Genomic DNA, 19,460 nt, shown 5'->3' with positions numbered 1-19,460 from the left:
ATATGGAAAACTAGAATGAACAAAAGCATTGCTACAGCTGATACATAAATTCAGCAAAGTCATAGGATATAAAATCAATGTGTAGAAATTGGCTGCATTTTTTATACTTTAATAATGAAGCAACAGGGAAAGAAATCAAGGAATCAATCCCATTTACATTTGCACCTTAAAGTATGAGATACCTAGGGAAAAAATCTAACTAAAATGGTAAAAGATCTATACACTGAATACTATAGAAAGCTTATGAAAGTAATTGAAGAAGACACAATAAAATAGATAAAAATTCCATCATCATGAATTGGAATAACAAATATTGTGAAAATGTTGATACTTACCAAAGCGATCTACACATTCAATGTGATTCCTGGCAAAATAATGCCAGCATTCTTTACAGAGTTATTACAAACAATCCCAAAATGTGTATAGAACAAGCAAAGATACCAAATAATCAAAGTAACCTTGAAAAAGAAAAACAAAGCTGGAGGAATCACAATCCTGGACTTTAAGCTTCATTAAAAAGTTGTAGTCATCAAAACAATATGTTATTGGCACAAAAAACTGCAATACAGAACAACAGAACAGAATAAAGAAACCAGAAATGGACCCAAAAATATATGGCCAACTAATCTTTGACAAAGCAGGAAAGAATATCCAATGGAAAAAAAAATACTGTCTCTTCAGCAAATGGTGCTGGGAAAACTGGACAGTGACATGCAGAAGAATGAAAGTGAACCACTTTCTGAAACCGTATACAAAAATAAATTCAAAATGGGTGAAAGACCAAAATATGAGATAGGAAACCATGATAATCCTACAGGACAAGCAAGTAGCCATGCTTTGACTGTGGCCACAGCCACTTCTTACTTGACATGCATATGGGGGCAAATTAAATAAAAACAAAAATTTACTATTGCGACCTCATCAGTATAAAAAGCTTCTGCATAGCAAAGGAAACCATCAACAAAACTAAAAGGCAACCAATGGAATGGGAGAATATATTTGCAAATGACATATCAGATAAATGGTTAGCAACCAAAATATAAATAACTTACCAAACTCAACACTCCCAAACCAAATATTCCAATGAAGAAATGAGCAGAAGACATGAATAGACACGTTTCCAAAGAAGACATAAAGATGGCTAACAGACACATGAAAAGATGCTCAACATTGCGCATCATCAGGGATATACAAATCAACACCATGATGAGATACCTCACACCTGTCAGAATGGCTAAAATTAATAACTCAGGAAACAACAGATGTTTGTGACAATGGGGAGAAAAGGGAACACTTTTACAATGTTGGTGTGAATGCAAATGGGTGCAGCCACTCTGGAGAACAGTTTGAAAGCTGTTCAAAAAATTAAAAATAGATCTATTCTATGAGCCAGAAATTGCCCTACCAGGTATTTTTCCCAAAGGATACAAAAACGCTAATTTGAAGTTGCATATGCACCGCAATGTTTATGGCAGCACTATCAACAATAGCCGAATTATAGAAAGGGCCCAAATCTCCATCGACAGATCAATGGTTAAAGAAGATATGGTATATATAAAACCACTCAGCGATGAAAAATAATGATATTTGCCCCTTGCAACAATGTGGATGGAACTTAAGGATATTATGCTAAGCAAAATAAGTCAGTCAGACAAAGACAGATATCATATGATTTCACTCATATGTGGAATTTGAGAAACACAACAGATGGACATAGGGGAAGGGTAGGAAATATAAGATAAAAACAGAGAGGGAGGCAACCATGAGAGTCTTAAATATAGAGAACAAACAAAGCCTTTCTGGAGGAGTGGGGGGAGTGTTAAATAGGTGATGGGCATTAATGAGGGCACTTTTTGGGACAAGAACTGAGCATCTTATACAAGACATGAGTCACTGGGTCCTGTGCTTGAAGCCAAGACTGCTACACTGTATGTTAACTAACTTGATTTAAAAATAATAAAATAAAAAAGAGAGAGAGAGAAAAAGTCTCCCAGTTTATTTGAGTAAAAGCACACACAAATAAAAAACCATGTGCAGACTATCTAAGAAAGGATTAAATAGAATGAGACTCTGGAGTTAATTATACATTTTTTTAATTTAAAATTTATTTTTGAGAGCGTGGGAAAGAGAGAACACGAATTTTTGAGAGAGGGAAAGAGAGAAAGAGAAAGAACATGAGCGGGGAAGGGGAAGAGAGAGGGAGACAGAAGATACAAAATGGGCTCTGCAGAGAGAGTTGAGCTGGGGTCAAACTCACAAATTGTGAGTTCATGACCTGAGCTGAGGTCAGAAGCTTAACTGACTGAGCTATCCATGTGCCCCTGGAGTTAATTATGCATTGTTTTATCATATCAATAAACATATATGAAAAATATATTTAGATGAGGCAACGTATCATTACACATATACATGTTTCTGGTTGCTTCAGTCATTGATGTATATTTAAGTCTTTATTTTGATTTCTATAATCTCATAATTATTTGAAACAATATATGTACAATATTTTTCTTGTAAATTATATCTAAAAAAAATCAAAATAGTTGCACCAATAGAAATTATTACAACTTAAATATCCACCGAAGGGGACAAGTTAAATAAATTATGACATAAGCATAAAAGAGAGCAGTTGTTGGTAATAAAAGTAAAACAAGATTTCATATAGCAGTATTTTAGATATACATATATGTTACTATATGAATTATATTAATCTGTGCATTAGACAGTCTAAAATTTTTTGTGATACATAGAACAAGATGACTATTTTATTTTTGTTTTCGATGTAACACATATTTTTTTTTGGTATTAAGGATATCATTTATTTATTTTTCCAAATTTTTATTTACATTTTACTTAGTTAACATATAATGTAATATTGGTTTCAGGAGTAGAATTTAGTGATCATCCCTTATCTATACACCCAGTTCTCATCTTAACAAGTGGCTTCCTTAATACCCATCACCCATTTAGCAAATTTCCCACCCACCTCCCTCCATCAACACCCAGTTTATTCTCTATCATTGAGTCTTTTATGGTTTGCTTTCCTCTCTTTTTTTCCCCTTCTCATATGTACCTCTGTTTTGTTTCCAAATACCACATTTGAGTACAATCACATGGTATTTGTCTCTCTGACTTATTTTGCTCAGCATAAAACACTCTAGCTCCATCCACACTATAATTTGGCTACTATTGACAATGCAGGTATAAACATTGGGGTTCATGGACCCTTTCAAACCTGTATTTTTTGGATTCTTTGGGTAAATACCTAGTAGTCTAATTGCTGGGTTATAGAGTAGATCAAATTTCAACTTTTGGAGGAAACTGCATACTGTTTTCCAGAGTGGTTGCCCCAGTTTGCATTCCCACCAACTGTTTAAGAGGGTTCCCCTTTCTTAAGAGGGCAAGGAATCCTTGCCAACATCTGTTGTTTCCTGTGTTGTTAAATTTAGCCGTTCGGACAGGTGTGAGATGTTAGCTCATCATGGTTTTGTGTGTATTTCCCTAACTAAGAGTGATCCCATTGGCTGTTTGATGTCTTTTTTTTTTTTTTTTTTTTTTTTTTTGTTTTTTGTTTTTTGTTCCATACAAATTTTAGGATTTTTGACTCCGGCTCTGTGAGATATGCTGGTGTGTGTGTGTGTGGGTTTTTTTTTTTTTTTTGCCAAGCTATCATTAAATGTGTAGATTGCTGTGGGTAGTATAGATATTTTAACAATGTTTGCTCTTCTAATTCATAAGCACGGAATTTTTTACCCAATTCTTTGTGTACTCTTCACTTTTTTTCATAACTTTTCTATAATTTTCAAAGTGAGTACAGATCTTTTACTTTTTTGTTTACATTTATCCATGGGTGTCTTGATTTTGGAGAAATATTAATTGGGATCATTTCCTTAATTTATTTTTCTACTTCTAGTTATTGGTGTATAGGAATGCCACAGATTTATTTACATTGACTTTATGCCCCGTACTTTGCTGAATTAATGTATTAGTTCTAGCCATTTTTTTGTTGGAGGCTTTTAGGTTTTCTATGTAGAGTATCATGTTGTCTATAGAAAGTGAAAGTTTGACTTCTTCCTTTCCAATTTGGATGCTGTTTATTTCGTTTTGTTTTCTTATTTCTGAAGCTAAGTACTATGGTAAATATTCATGGTGAGAGTGGACATCCCTGTCTTCTACTGGACCTTAGGGGAAAAAGCTGTCAGTTTTTCTTTAGCTGTGGTGTTCCATATGTGGCTTTTGTGATGTTGAGGTATGTTCCATCTATATCTATTTTGTTGAAGGTTTTTTTTTTATCAGGAATGAATGTTGTATTTTGTCAAATATTTTTCTGCATATATTGACAGGATCATACGGTTTTTATTCTTTCTTCTATTAATGTGATGCATCATGTTGATGGATTTGCTAATATTAATACAGACCTCTAGGCAAAGGATAAATCCGCTTGATTGTTGTGAATAATTCTTTTAATGTACTGTTGAATTCAATTTGCTAGTATCTTGTTGAGAATTTTTGCATCCATGTTAATTAGGGCTATTGGCCTATGATTCTCCTTTTCAGTGGGGTCTTTGTCTGGTTTTGGAATCAATGTAATGCTGGCCTCATAGAAAGAGTTTGGAAGTTTTCCTTCCATTTCTTTTTTTTTTGGAACAGTTTGAGAAGTATAGGTATTAACTATAAATATTTGGCAGAATTCCCCTTTGTAGAATTTTGATTGTTGGGATAAATTTGGTTATTGATTCAGTAAAATTCCTGGTTATGAGTCTGTTCAAATTTTCTGTTTCTTCCTGTTTTAGTTTTCATAATTTGTATGTTTCTAGGAATTGTCTATTTCTAACAGATTATGCAGTTTGTTGGCATATCATTTTTCACTATAATCCATTTCTCCTATAATTGTTTTATTTTTCTAGGGTGTTCATTGTGATTATTCACCTTTCTTTTGTGATTTTATCCATTTCATTCCATTCTCTTCTTTTTGATAAGTCTGGCTAAGGGTGTATCAATTCTATTAATGATTTCAAAGCACCAGTTCCTAGCTTCATTGCTCTGTTCTGTTTTTTATTATTGTTGTTGTTTGTTGTGTACATTTTTTTTCAAATATTTATTTATTTTTTTTCCTCTGGCTTTGTATTTCATTTGATATTCCTCTTCTTACTCCTTAATGTGTATGGTGAGGTTGTGTGTTTTAGAGTTTTCTTGCTTCCTGGGGCGCCTGGGTGGCGCAGTCGGTTAAGCGTCCGACTTCAGCCAGGTCACGATCTCGCGGTCCGTGAGTTCGAGGCCCGCGTCAGGCTCTGGGCTGATGGCTCAGAGCCTGGAGCCTGTTTCCGATTCTGTGTCTCCCTCTCTCTCTGCCCCTCCCCCGTTCATGCTCTGTCTCTCTCTGTCCCAAAAATAAATAAACGCTGAAAAAAAAAATTTAGAGTTTTCTTGCTTCCTGAAGTAGGCCTATATTGCTATATACTTCTTTCTTAGGAACACCTTTGTTGCATCCCTAAGTTTTTGAACTGTCACGTTTTTATTTTTATTTGTTTCCATGTATTTTTTATTTCTTTAATTTCCTGGTTAACTCATTCATTCCTTAGTAAGATGTTCTTAATCTCCATGTAGATGTTGTTTTCCCAAAGTTTTACTTGTGGCTCACTTTAAGTTCCATAGCTTAAAGTGTGAAAGGTCTTTATAGGTCTGAAAATATGCATGGTATGATATCAATCTTTTTGTATTTCTTGAGGACTGATTTGTAACTCAGTATGTTATCTATTATGGATAACATTTCATTTACAGTTGAAAAGAATATGTATTTCACTGCTTTATGATTAAATGTTCTGAACATATTTGCTAACTCCACCTGATAAAGTTTGTCATTCAAAGCTGTGCTTGCTTGTTGATTTTCTGCTTAGATTATCTGTTCATTGTTGTAATTGGGGTTTTAAAGCCCCCTACTATTATTGTGTTATTATCCATGAAATTCTTTATGTTTGTTACTAATTGATTTATGCATTTGTGTGCTCCTAAGTTGTGTTATAAATATTTACCTTAGTTAGATTTCTTGATGTTTAGAACCCTTAATTATGATATAATACCCTTCTTCATCTCTTGTTACAGTTTTTGGTTTAAAATCTAGTTTGTCTGATACAAGTATGGCTACTCTGACATTTTTTTGGCAAACATTAGAATGATAGATGTTTCCCTATCTCCTCACTTTCACTCTGTAGGTGTCTTTAGGTCTAAAATGAGTTTCTTGTAAATAGCATATAGATGGGTCTTTTCAAAAATCAAATCTAAAATATCTGGTATCTTTTGATTGGAGTATTTAGTCCATTTACATTCACAGTGATTATTGAAAGATATTAACTTAGTGCCATTTTGTTACATGTTAAGTGGGAGTTTCTGGTGCTGTTCTCTGTTCCTTTCTAGTCTTTGTTGCTGTTGATTTTTCCCCCCTCGGAGTTCCCATTGCTTTTCATGCAGCTGGTTTAGTGGTCACAAACTCCTTTAACTTTTGTTTGTCTTGGAAATTCTTTATCTCTTCTATTATTTTTTTAATTTTTTTAAATGTTGATATATTTTTGAGAGAGAGAGAGGCAGAGTGTAAATGAGGGAGGGTAGAGAGACAGGGAAACACAGAATCTAAACCAGACTCCAGGCTCTGAGCTGTCACCACAGAGCCTGATCTGGGCTTGAACTCATGAAGCATGAAATCATAACCTGAGCCAAAGTCAGAGGCTTAACTGACTGAGCCACACAGGCCCCCCTCTCTTCTTCTATTCTGAATGACAGCCTTGCTGGATAAAGTAATCTTTTCTGCATATTTTCCCATTCAGCCCAATGAATATATTATGCACTCCCTTCTGGCTTGCCAGGTTTCTGTGGACAAATCTGCTGCAAAACTAATCTGTCTTCCCTCATAGATTAAAGACTTTTCCCTTACTGCTTTCGGGATTCTTTCCTTCTCTGTGTATTTTGTAAATATGACTATGATATGTCTTGGTGATGGCTGACACTGGTGGATTTAATGGGAGTTTTTTTGTGCCTCTTGGATTTCTATATCTATTACCTTCCCCAGATGAGGGAAATTTTAAGCCATAATTGGCTCAAACAACCTTCTGCTCTTTTCTATTTCTCTTCTTCCTCTGGGTATCCTATAGTATCATTGTAATTATGCTTGAGGAGTTATTGAGTTCCTTAAGTCTACATTTGTGATCCAATATATCTCTTTATGACTTTTTTCCAGCTTCATTATTTACCATACTTTTGTTTTCTATTTCACTGAATCATTCCTCTGCTTTGTCCATCCTACGCAATAGCATCCATTCAGTTTTTCACTAGAATTATAGTTTTGCTTTTTTTTAATTTCAGCCTGACAAGATTTTAGTTATTTTATTCATGAAATAAGTGATTCTTTAGTGTTTCCTATGCTTTTCTCAAGCTCAGCTAATATATTTATGATTATCACTTTAAACTCTGGTTCAGATATCTCACTTGTATCTAAATTGATTGAATTTCTGTCTGTGAATTCTTCCTGTCTTGTCTTTTGGGGTGAATTTCTGTTTTACAATTTTTTTTCTTGGTTATTATTTTGTGTCTGTGTGATTGTTAGGAAAGTCTGTTGTATTCCTAGACAAGAGGACAGAGTTGTGGCTATATTAAGGAGGAGTAAAAACAGTTAATAAGCTAGATCCTAGGTGTGTTTTGCTCTACTAGTAGAAGAAGCTTTATCAAACAAACAAACAAAAGTAAACAAAACAAAAACAAGGAAGCCAGATCCCATTTCCCATTTCCCATTTCCCCTGAAGTTTTAAAGTACTTTGATTAGTAGACTTGTTGAATGTGAGGAGCTTGTGTTTGTCTTCTGGGGATGGGGCCACTGATTCTCAGGTGGACTTGGCCTAGAGGAGATGCACCTGCAATGAACAGTGGGGTGGGGTTTTGGTGTAAGCACCTCTGGCCTCTACTGGGCAGCACTTTTTGCCACTGATGTTGTGCAGTGTTGATGGGTGGGTGGGAAAATGGCATTGCCTGCTCTCTTGTCCCTGAAAAAGGGAGTTCAGACTTGCTACTCATTAGGAAGCCCTCACAAAAAAGCAAACACCTGTTTTGTGTCCCCAGCTTTGGCCAGATCTCTGCCTTCACCCTGCCTGTGTTTGAGCTGTCTGCCTGCTAGGTGACACAATACTACTTTGTTTTATCTCAGGCATGTGGCTGGGTTTCGAAACTCCAAACTCCGAATTTTAGGGAACAGAACAACATGGACCCATCCTGACCCTCTGGGGCAGGGTCTTTCAGAGTTTTTGCCATTTGCCAGTGTATCTCAAAAAAGCAGTTGCATAACCATGCATTAGTTCAGAGTTTATGGTAAAGTACAACACAATGTTGGCACTAAGTTTTGCAGCCCACAGCAAGCAACTTTGTTCCAATGATAGGGTGAGGGCAGCAAAGAGGTGTTGCCAGTTCTTTTTGTCCCTGAAGAAACTGTGACACCACTCCCAAATGCACTTCAGATAAGAGTACTGTTTCTCACTGTTTGACCCAGGGTATCTTCAGACCATGGTGCCTACTCCTGGGTCTCCACCCTCCTTATGCACCAGAACACCACCAACACTGCAAGGCATAACCCCAGTGATGGCATGGACCTCTAAATCTTCAGCCTTTGTGTTTTGCTTCTTATAATAACTTGCTGTAGTAAACCCCTCCCCTTTTCCCAGTGAAAGGTTTCAGGGAAGTTTGTCCTGTGCAATTCCCTCATGAATTTTCACTCTCTCTCTCTTTCTGTCTCTTTCACTACTCTCATCATGATCAGGACTTCCTTCCCTTCACAGCACCCACAGTTCTTTTCTCCCCAAAGTCAACTCTGGAAGCTCCTACCTTCCAAGATGTGGACGTTTTTTCTACCTCTAGTTGTGAAGATGTGCTGTCTCCGTGCTCAGATTGGTTTCTTGGGTGTTCAAAATGATTTGGTGTTTATCTAGCAGTGTCCCAAGGATGAGACAAGCTTAGTGTATCCCTACTCCTCTATCATCTTAACTCCTCTCAATGTAACACCTTTAAACATTTTTTAATGCTTTTTAAAAATTTTTGAGAGAGACAGATCACATGTGGGGGACGGGCAGAGAGAGAGGGAGACACAGAATTTGAAACAGGCTTCAGGCTCTCAACTGTTAGCACAGAGACCAACGTGGGGCATGAACTCATGTACTGTGAAATCATGACCTGAACCAATGTTGGGTGCTCAACCAACTGAGCTACCCAGGTGCCCCAACACTTTTGTAAATATAATTCACATATCATAAAATTTTCCATTTTATTTTTTTAAAATGTTTATTTTATTTCTTTAGAGAGAGAAAGAGCATGAGTGACTGGGGCAGAGGGTAGGGGATCTGAAGCAGGCTCTGTGCTGACAGCAGAGAGCCTGATGTGGGACTCAAACTCATGAACTGTGAGATCATGACTTGAGCTGAAGTCAGACACTTAACCAACTGAGCCACCCAGGCACCTCCAAAATTTCCCATTTTAACGTATACTCTGCAGTGAATTTTAGTGTATTCAAAGAATTGTATACCATCACCACTATTCAAATTTAGAACATTTCCATTACTTTAAAAACTAAATTCTATACCCAATGCCAGTGACTACCAATTTTGTCCTAGGTTCAGTCACTGACACCACTAATTTCCTATCTGTCTTGTGAATTTTTCTAATCTGGATGTTTCATGTGAATAGAATCATATAATATGTGGTCGTATGAATCAGGATTTTTTTGCTGAGCATAATATTCTCAAGCTTCACCATTTTTGTTGCATGACTATACTACAAATCTGTATTTTGGAAGAGAAATACTGAGACTATTAAGACTGTGATTTTAAAATGTTCTGTATTGCTTGTTTTTTTACTTTAAAATTATATTCTTTACTTATTTATATTTATTTATATTTATACTTATTTATATTTGTATTTACTTATTCACATATAATATGTGTATAAGACTGTAATTTTCTTTGTATTCTGTATTTGTAAATATGTTAAAAACTACATATTCAGAAAAAAATGCAGTATATATATTTGTAATTACCAAGGGAACACACTCAACTGAAGCAATATTACCTATCTTCCAAAAGTCACTAAAAATTATAGCACAGAAGCTATTCTGCTCCAGAGGTCAAATTAGCTTTAGTGACAGGAAATATATTAATATATTCAACATTAATTAAATTAAGAATTATGTCATTATCAAACTCAGCACTAATTTTTAGTAAAACCTAATAATATGTCAGCATTGAATTTATCCCCATAGCATATATGAAGTGTGCAACATGATGCATGTTTCCCAAACTTCCAGAAATAAGAAAAGTCTATTTGCAATTAAATACTCTTGTGTTTATCAGTATAACTAAACATGTGAAATACATATGAGTTTTGAAATTGGAATAAAAATTTAAATTATGCTTATTTTTAGGATATTATGATTGCATGCCTAGAAAATTACTAAAAACACATTGAAGCAATTATTTAATAAAAAGCTATTGTAATATCTACATCAATAAAAATGAGCTAAGAAGAATTTTGTAATGATGCTGAGTGAAATAAACTTTTAAGATAATTCTGAATGAGAAGGGGAAATGATGAGGACTTGAAAAAAGTTAGAAAATTATATCTTGCTTTTTTAAAAAAAATAGTATAATCTAAAATATAGGAAGAGAGAAAACAAATCCTTTCTAAACTAGATCTCAAAGCCAGAAGTCATGACAAAACAGATTAGTACATTTTGCTAGATTAAATTAAACCTCATATGCAAAATATTATTACAAAAAATATAAAAACAAAAAAAAGAAAATAATTGCCCTTATACCTGAAAATCATGACACAATTAAGTTCTAAATTTCCAAACATAAAATAAAGCTTAAAGAAAGCAATGAAGATTCATAAATATAGGAAAAAGGTATAAAAAGACATCCCACACAAAATTAAGGCAAGTGGTTCATACACACTTTAAAACTTGTTCAACCTTACTGTATATTAAGTATACGCACCTTAAGGTAATTGGATTTTTTTTCCTATTGTAATGTTAAAGAAAGATGTAAAATTGGAATAGTCTCTGTCTTGTTAGTTTTTGTCACAACTTTGGTGATAAATGAGGTAACCCCTATGAAGTCTCTTTCTTTCCAAGGACAATGTGTTTTGTTTTGTTTTGTTATGTTTGTTTTGTTTTGTTTTTAATTTGGGTCTATTCCCAGGGTATTTACTTACCCACTCAATGGAGAATCTCTTTAAAACTGAAAAAGCATGGACAGGAACTTATGGTTCTTAGTGCTCTCTGCCAAGGCAAAATCCTGTATAAGATCATGTTGGTGGTGATTCTACTGTCCTTGCTCTGAATGTGGTTATGGCTGCTATTTTGCTTTGAAACCCTTGTCAGACAATTACACTTCTGTAAGTATTCATTTTCTTATCTTTATGTGTGTGATAATCCATTTCAAACCTCAGAGTTAACATGGGTGAAGTGCACAGAGTAAGCGTATTGAACATTAGCTGTTAGCATTATCCTTTGAAAGTCCACAAAAAGAGATAGAAAGGAGGAGAGCCTGTTAAACCAACCTCTATGATCCACTGGACTTGGATGTGCCCCATCCTGTAAAGAATTGAGATATTAAGTCTGTTTTCACAAAGAGAAGCACCATGCTGAAGAAGAGTAAAGTAAAACTTCTGTAAAAGCTTTTAATGATGATAACCAGGGATACAGTCAAGTCTAAGTTTCAACATTACATAAGACTTTTTAGCTTATAAACCTTAGGAGTGAGACCACCTGTGTTCAAATCCTTCCTCTACCCTGTGTGACATGGGGCTAGTTTTTTAAGCTCTCCACAGCTCCAATCTCTTCATATAATGAGTTGTGTTCAGTATGGATGTAAGTCATATTCAATAATACATAAAAATGTATTAGAATGTGACTGGTGTAGGTAATTAGGCAAGATCTCACTTTCCCAACAGTGCATTTAGTAAATTGTGATTTACACTTGGCTTTGGCTAACTTGACAAAATGCATGCTTTCTGAGATCCATTTATTCTGAAAAAGAAAACAAACTAACAAAACAATAAAACAGACCAAAACTCTCATCTGTTCTACTTGAAAGGAATAGAGTGGCAGAGGACATTACTGAATAAATATTCCTCTTAAAAACTGAGAATAAACTGAGGGTTGATGGGGGGTGGGAGGGAGCGGAGGGTGGGTGATGGGTATTGAGGAGGGCACCCTTTGGGATGAGCACTGAGTGTTGTATGGAAACCAATTTGACAATAAATTTCATATTTAAAAAAAAGAAGATACAGGGATTTCAACATTGAGCTATTTAAAACACAAAGATGAGCAGTTAACATTAAAATATTTATGGGACTAGAAATATTTTAAGAGGCTTATCAAAATATAAGATACTTGAACTTTATTTCTACAAATATCTGCTTTAGCTTGTTAATACAAACAAAATGAAAAAAATCTAATACACTGGCTTGGTCAAAAATAGTTAAGCATTTAACAGTTGTTTCAACACTTGTAGCTTGAGATATTCTCATCAGTGGCAGGTCCAAGGAAGTGAAGAGAGGCCATTGTCAGCTTCATTCTTAGCCCAGGCATGGAAGCCAGGGTGAATCAGGCTATGGGAAGTCTGTTGGTATTTTGAGGGACAAAGATGTCTCTTTCCCTGCTATAACACACTTATAAGAGTACAATGATAGTGTAAAGTGTTTCTTAAATTTATTTATTTATTTTGAGAGAGATAGGTAGAAAGGGCAGAGACAGAGGGGGAGAGAATCTCAAGCAGGCTCTGTACTATCTGTGCAGACCCTACCTGGGGCTCTTATCTTGCAAACGGTGAGACCATGACCTGAGCCAAAATCAAGAGTCGGATTCAAAACTGACTGAGCCACTCAGGTGCCCCAGGAATTTCTTAATACCAGTTAAAAGTTTATGTTTTTATTTCATAATTAAAGATATTCATAACCACCTTTTGTCAAGACATAAAACAACTTGTTCCTACTTTCTGAGGAAAAAAAAACAAAAACCTCTATAGAAAGCCTTTTCTTCTAAGTCTGTAATTAGCAAAACAGTTTGCTATAACACTAGAATTCAGAACACAAGCAAGAGAGCCACAGTGGGAAAAAGGTAGATATGAGTTGGACACAGACAAGTACATTCTATCTTCTGGCTAGTTTTGGAGCAAAGATGAAACAATTCACAACCACCAGTCTGCATCTAGAATTTTATTCGAACCTTTATTTCACTTTTATTTATTCAATAACACATTCAAATCTTCCATGCATCTCCTTTCTCTTAAGTGATTTTGCATTTGCTCTTTCCTTCACATACCTATTGGTGTACACTGATTCCAGACCTTCATTATATGGTCATAAATGTACTATTAAAATAATATGCTCTCTGCTTCCCTTTAACACACAAAAAAATCTTTTTTCAAAAGTTACTGAACACAAAGAATAACTAAGTTCTAAGAAATGCCACCTTTGTTATGCCATTCTCTTCAAACCCTGGAGTGTCATTTGCTGTCAGTGTAGACATACTAAAGGCTGAGCCACTCAGTTCATGTCCTGCAATTCCTTACATCCCTACCCCACAAAATGTCTTCACACCTTTCCTATCAAGCATTCTGTGTACACCTCTTCAGACTGTCTTGATCCTGCTTTGTTCACAGTGCATTCTCTGGCTTAAATAACACCTGTTCTCTTTTCTTATTTATACAGTATCATTATTCCAAGGGCTAATAATTTAATTTCCCACATTCTATATCCAATCCACTGTTATTCCTCAGAATTCCTGATGCAGTTAATGTCTGACTGCCTTTGGTCCCCCAAACTCTATCTTTCATGTTTATTAGAATTGTATGGTAGGAATGTATTATATTCTCTATTGTTGAATAATTAATATGTAATTCAGAATAAATAATTATAACATAAATAACTGTATCTCCAGAAGAAAGTTGAGGTTTCAGATTTTTTTTTTACTTCAGATTTTTTTCTCTCTCACTCTCTGACCTCCCCGCCCCTGCTCACACACTCTCTCTCTCTCTCTCAAAAATAAGTAACTATTAATAAATATATACAGAATGGGTCTGAGTGCAGAAAAATAGTCAATAACAGTCTATTGGAATTTACCTAATTAGTATTTCAATGAACAAGAATAATTTATATTATTGAAAGTTTCTTACAATTTCAAGAATTGCAATCAAACTCAAAAACAATACAATGCAACAATAACCCAATGCACACACACACAAAAGAAATAAACTTTTTAATAAAGAAAAAAAAGCCTTACCATTTGAAAGTTTTTCAAAATTTCCTGACTCAGGCATAATGGAGGAAGAATGGATAAGTAGAAGAAATGGTGTTTGTTAAAGGCCTTCTTGCTAGTGAATTATGCCAGATGTTTTTATATGCATTATCTAATTGAATCAAATGGGAAAGCTCACTCTGTACATTGAATAAATTTATACTCTGATATTTATTCAAGATTAAAAGATATTAAATGAGTAAGTTGGAATTTATATTTGGGGCTGATTCCTCATATTCCATGGTTTGTCTCACTACTTATTGCAATACACATTATAAAACTTTCCATGTTAGAGAGATCCAGAGTATAGTCCTTGCTCTAGACAGATAGATGAGGTAGGTGATTTGGAATGGGCTGACACCCTCTTCAGTCATTCCACAGTGTTATCACTGTGGTTCAATGACCTTGATGGAGGCTTTCTGGTGTTACTCTCATGTGGTATTATATAGTTTGATAGATGTACATGACAGTAAGGGAAAGGGAAATTAAGAAACTACAATAAATTGTCTTCAGCTGAGTCTTAAGTTGTTTATTTTTTGTAGTAATTGATCCAGAGAAATGGAAAACTTCACCTCTGTAGGAACATTCTTCCTCATGGGCTTCTCAGATATTAGGGAGATCCAGATCTTACATGCGGTCCTGTTTTTGCTAATTTACCTAGCAGCCATACTGGGGAACCTTCTCATCATCACCCTCACCACCAAGGATCATCAGCTCCACACTCCAATGTACTTTTTCCTGAAGAACCTGTCTTTTCTGGATCTCTGCCTCATTTCCATTACTGTTCCCAAATCCATCATGAACTCTCTAATGAATCAAAACACAATTTCCTTTCTTGGATGTGTTTCACAGGTCTTTTTCTTCTTCCTCTTAGCCAGTACAGAAGTAGCACTACTCACAGTCATGTCTTATGACCGCTATGTTGCCATCTGCCATCCTCTCAGATATGACATCATCATAGGCCATGAAGCTTGCATACAGATGGCCACCTCTTCATGGATCAGTGGATGTCTCAATGCAATTCTTCATACAGCTTCTACCTTTTCCATATCCATATGCGGGCCTCCTGAAGTTAATCAGTTCTTCTGTGATGTCCCACAACTCCTCTCTCTTGCCTGTTCATATAACATTGGGGAATTAGTAGTCATTGGCCTCAGCCTACTGTTAGATTTTGGCTGTTTTGTGTTTATTGATATTTCTTACTATTATGTATTCTCCACTGTGCTGAGGATGCCCTCTGTAGAAGGCAGGCACAAAGCTATCTCTACATGTTTGCCTCACTTCATTGTTGTGACTCTGTTTCTCTCTTCTGGGTTTTTTGCCTATTTACACCCCTTATCCAAATCTCCATCACTCTTTGATTTGCTAGTTTCAGTATTCTATACTGTGGTGCCACCCACCATAAACCCCCTCATCTATAGTCTGAGAAATAAGGATATGAAGATGGCACTAAGGAAACTGTTAATGAGAAGATATTGTCTATCAAACTAAAGAGTTAATATTGCATACATTGTGATCTTTTTATTCACTGACATGATTATATAAACAATCCATTTCATAGTCTAGTAATAATACTGGATACATAGAGTAAAAGTTATCATGAAAAATTTTATTGTACTCATTAAAGTGCAATTAAGAAGCATCCTCATTGTTTAGATCAAGTTGATGGCAAAACCCATAGGTTTCTACTTGGAAGTGTACAGATATATGCTGACTTATATTTGTCATACTAATGGGAAGGTCCTTTTCTGTGATGAATGGTAAATTGTACAGGATACTGGAACATCAGAAATAAACTTGGGCTCTTCTAGATAAACTGATAATATAGTAACTCTTAAGAAAGTTAATATGTAAAATGCCACATGACACAATATACATACATAATGCATTCTCAAATTAAAAGAAATAGACAGAGGTAGGTGATGTCTGCAAAGCACTGTGAATGTATTAAATGCCACTAAACTGTACATATTAAGATGTATAATTTCATGTTGTGTTGATTTCATCTCAACAAGGCAAAAGTAAAAACAATGTGTTGTCCACCTGACTTCCCCTTTTCATAAGGTACTATATGACATTTTCTGGCATCATTTGTGTCCCTGAAGTCTAGTGAGAAGACACAGATATACAAAATGTGATTTTATTCAAAGTGCTAAGTGGAAAAAAATCTGTATTCAAGAATAATCTATCCAGCAAGGCTATCTATTATTCAGAACAGAAGGAGAGATAAAGAATTTCCCAGAAAGGGGCACCTGAGTGGCTCAGTTGGTTGAACATCCGACTTCGGCTCAGGTCATGATCTCACATTTCATGAGTTCGAGCCCTGAGCCAGGCTCTGTGCTGACAGCTCAGAGCCTGGATCCTGCTTTGGATTCTGTGTCTCTTTGTCTCTCTGCCCCTCCCCCGCTCACACTCTGTCCTTTCTTTCAAGCATAAATAAACATCAAAAATAAATAAATAAATAAAAATAAAAGAATTTCCCAGAAAAACAAAATTAAAGGAGTTTGTGATTACTTAACTAACCCTGCAAGAAATATTAAAGGGCACTGTGACACAGTGAGGAAGACAAGAAAGGATCATAGGAAGTCCCCGAAGCAATGAGAAAATGAATAATAAAATGACAATAAATACATATCTATCAATAATAACTTTTCCTTTAAATGAACTAAATGCTCCATTGAAAACACTTAGGTGTCAGTATGGATAAAAACAAAACAATACCCATATATATGCTTCCTACAAGAGACTTCTTTTAGATTTAAATTATGTACAGATTGACAGTGGGGGTATGGAAAAACATTTATCCTGCCAAAGAATGCCAAAAGAAAGCAAGAGAAGCAATACTTATATCAGACAAACTAGACTTTATAAGAAAGACAATAGCAAGAGATAGAGAAGGACACAATATATTCATAAATGGGACAATCTAAAATGAAGATCTAACAATTGTAAATATTTATGTACCTGACATGGAAGCACACGAATATATAAAATAATAACAAACATAAAGGAATGATTTGATAATGATTCACTAATAATAAGGAACTTTAACTCCCCACTGACAAATGCATGAACGTTAACAACATGCTGCTAAACACTGAATGGATCAACAAGGAAATGAAAGAAGAAATTTTAAAAACACATGGAATTAAAAATAAACACAATGCTACAAAAGGCCATATTTCATTCGGAGGGGAAGGAAAAAAAAAAAAGAGGTTAGAGTGGGAGAGAGCCAAAGCATAAGAGACTGTTAAAAACTGAGAACAAACTGAGGGTTGATGGGGGGTGGGAGGGAGGGGAGGGTGGGTGATGGGTATTGAGGAGGGCACCTTTTGGGATGAGCACTGGGTGTTGTATGGAAACCAATTTGACAATAAATTTCATATATTGAAAAAAAAATAAAAAATCAACACAATGATCCAAAATCATTGGGATGCAGCAAAAGAAGTCCTATAAGGAATATTTATAACAATACAGGCCTAATTCAAGAAGCAAGAAATTTTTAAGATATAAAACCTAATCTTACACCTAAAGTAGCCAGAAAAAGAAAAACAAAGCCTAAATCCAGCAGAAGGTAGGGTATAATGATGATTAGAGCAGAAATAAATGTTATAGAAATCACACGCACACACACACACACACACACACACACACACAACCCACAATAAAACGAATCAATAAAATCAAGAACTGGTTCTTTGAAAAAAATATATACAAACTTCTAGCTAGACTTATCAAAAAGAAAAGTGAAAGGACACAAATAAACAAAATCAAATATGGGACCAGAGAAATAACATGCAACAGCACATAAATTCAAAGAATTATAAAAGTATATTATGAAAAACTATATGTGAATAAATTGAAAACTTAGAAGAAGTGGTAAAATTCCTAGAAATTTATAAAATGCCAAAACTGAAATAGTGTGAATTAGTAAACTTGAACAGACTGATGACTTGCATAGGAATTGAATAGTAATCAAAAAATCTCCCCACAAAAGGGGACCAGAGGGCTTCACAGGTAAATTCTACAATACATTTAAAGAAGAGTTATGACTGGGGCACCTTGGTGGGTCAGTTGGTTGAGCATCTGACTCTTGACTTTTAGCTCAGGTCATGATCCCAGTGTCCTGTTATCAAGCCATACATTGGGCTATGCATGGAGTGTGGAGCCTGCTTAAGGTGATCTCTCTCTCTAGCTCTGCCACTTTCCACTACTTGCTCACTTTCTCCCTCTCTAAAGTACAAAAATGAGTAAAGGAATAAATAAGAGTTATCACCAAGTCTTCTCAAACTATTACAAAAAAATAGAAAAAAGAAGGAAAACTTTGAATTTTAGTCTATGAAACTAACATTACCTTGATACCAAAACCAGATAACAACAACAACAAATAAGAAAACTATAGGCCAATATCCCTGATGGATAGAGTGCAAAAATTCTCAATAAAATACTAACAAACCAAAACTAACTACATTTTAAGAAATCATTTATGACAATCAAGTAGGATTTATTCCTAGGTTAAAAGTGTTGTTCAATATTCATATAATGTGAAACACCACATTAATAAAAGAAAGGATAAAAAATGTGATCACTTAAATACGTGTAGAATACATGTTGACAAAGTACAACATCTTTTAATAACAAAAACTCTCAAAGAAGATTTGGAGGGAGTATAATTCAAAATAATAGAGATCATCTATGGAAAATGCACAGCTAGTGTCATCTTCAACGGGGAAAAACTGAGAGCTTTTCCTCTACAGTTAGGAACAAGACATGGATGTCCACTCTCGGCACTATCATTTAACATAATGTTGGAAGTCCTAGACACAGCAATCAGACAACAGAGAAATAAAATGCATCCAATTTAGCAAGTAAGAAGGAAAACTTTCACTATTGGCAAATTTAATATTATATATTAAAAAATCTGAAAGACTCCACCCAAAAATTGCTGGAACTAATAAGTGAATTCAGTAAAGTTGCAGGAAACAAAATCAACGCACAAAAATCTGTTGCATTTATGTACGTGAATAATGAAGCAGCAGAAAGGAAAATTAAGAAACCGATCTCATTTACAATTGCACCAAAAGCATAAGATATCTAGGAAAAAACACAACCAGAGGTGAAAGACCTGTACTAG

The 19,460-nt window shown here is 35.0% G+C and overlaps 1 protein-coding gene across 1 annotated transcript; it reads left to right on the top strand.

Annotated features, from left to right (window-relative positions):
• Positions 1 to 14,884: 14,884 nt before the first annotated feature.
• On the top strand, positions 14,885 to 15,817 carry LOC123576899 (olfactory receptor 14A16-like). The gene has a single exon (XM_045438478.1). The coding sequence runs from the start codon at positions 14,885 to 14,887 to the stop codon at positions 15,815 to 15,817; it is 933 nt and encodes a 310-aa protein (XP_045294434.1).
• Positions 15,818 to 19,460: the final 3,643 nt, after the last annotated feature.

This window comes from Leopardus geoffroyi, chromosome A1 (genome assembly GCF_018350155.1).
Source record: "Leopardus geoffroyi isolate Oge1 chromosome A1, O.geoffroyi_Oge1_pat1.0, whole genome shotgun sequence".
Classification (NCBI taxonomy): domain Eukaryota; kingdom Metazoa; phylum Chordata; class Mammalia; order Carnivora; family Felidae; genus Leopardus; species Leopardus geoffroyi.
This window is presented reverse-complemented; position numbering and strand designations above follow the sequence as displayed.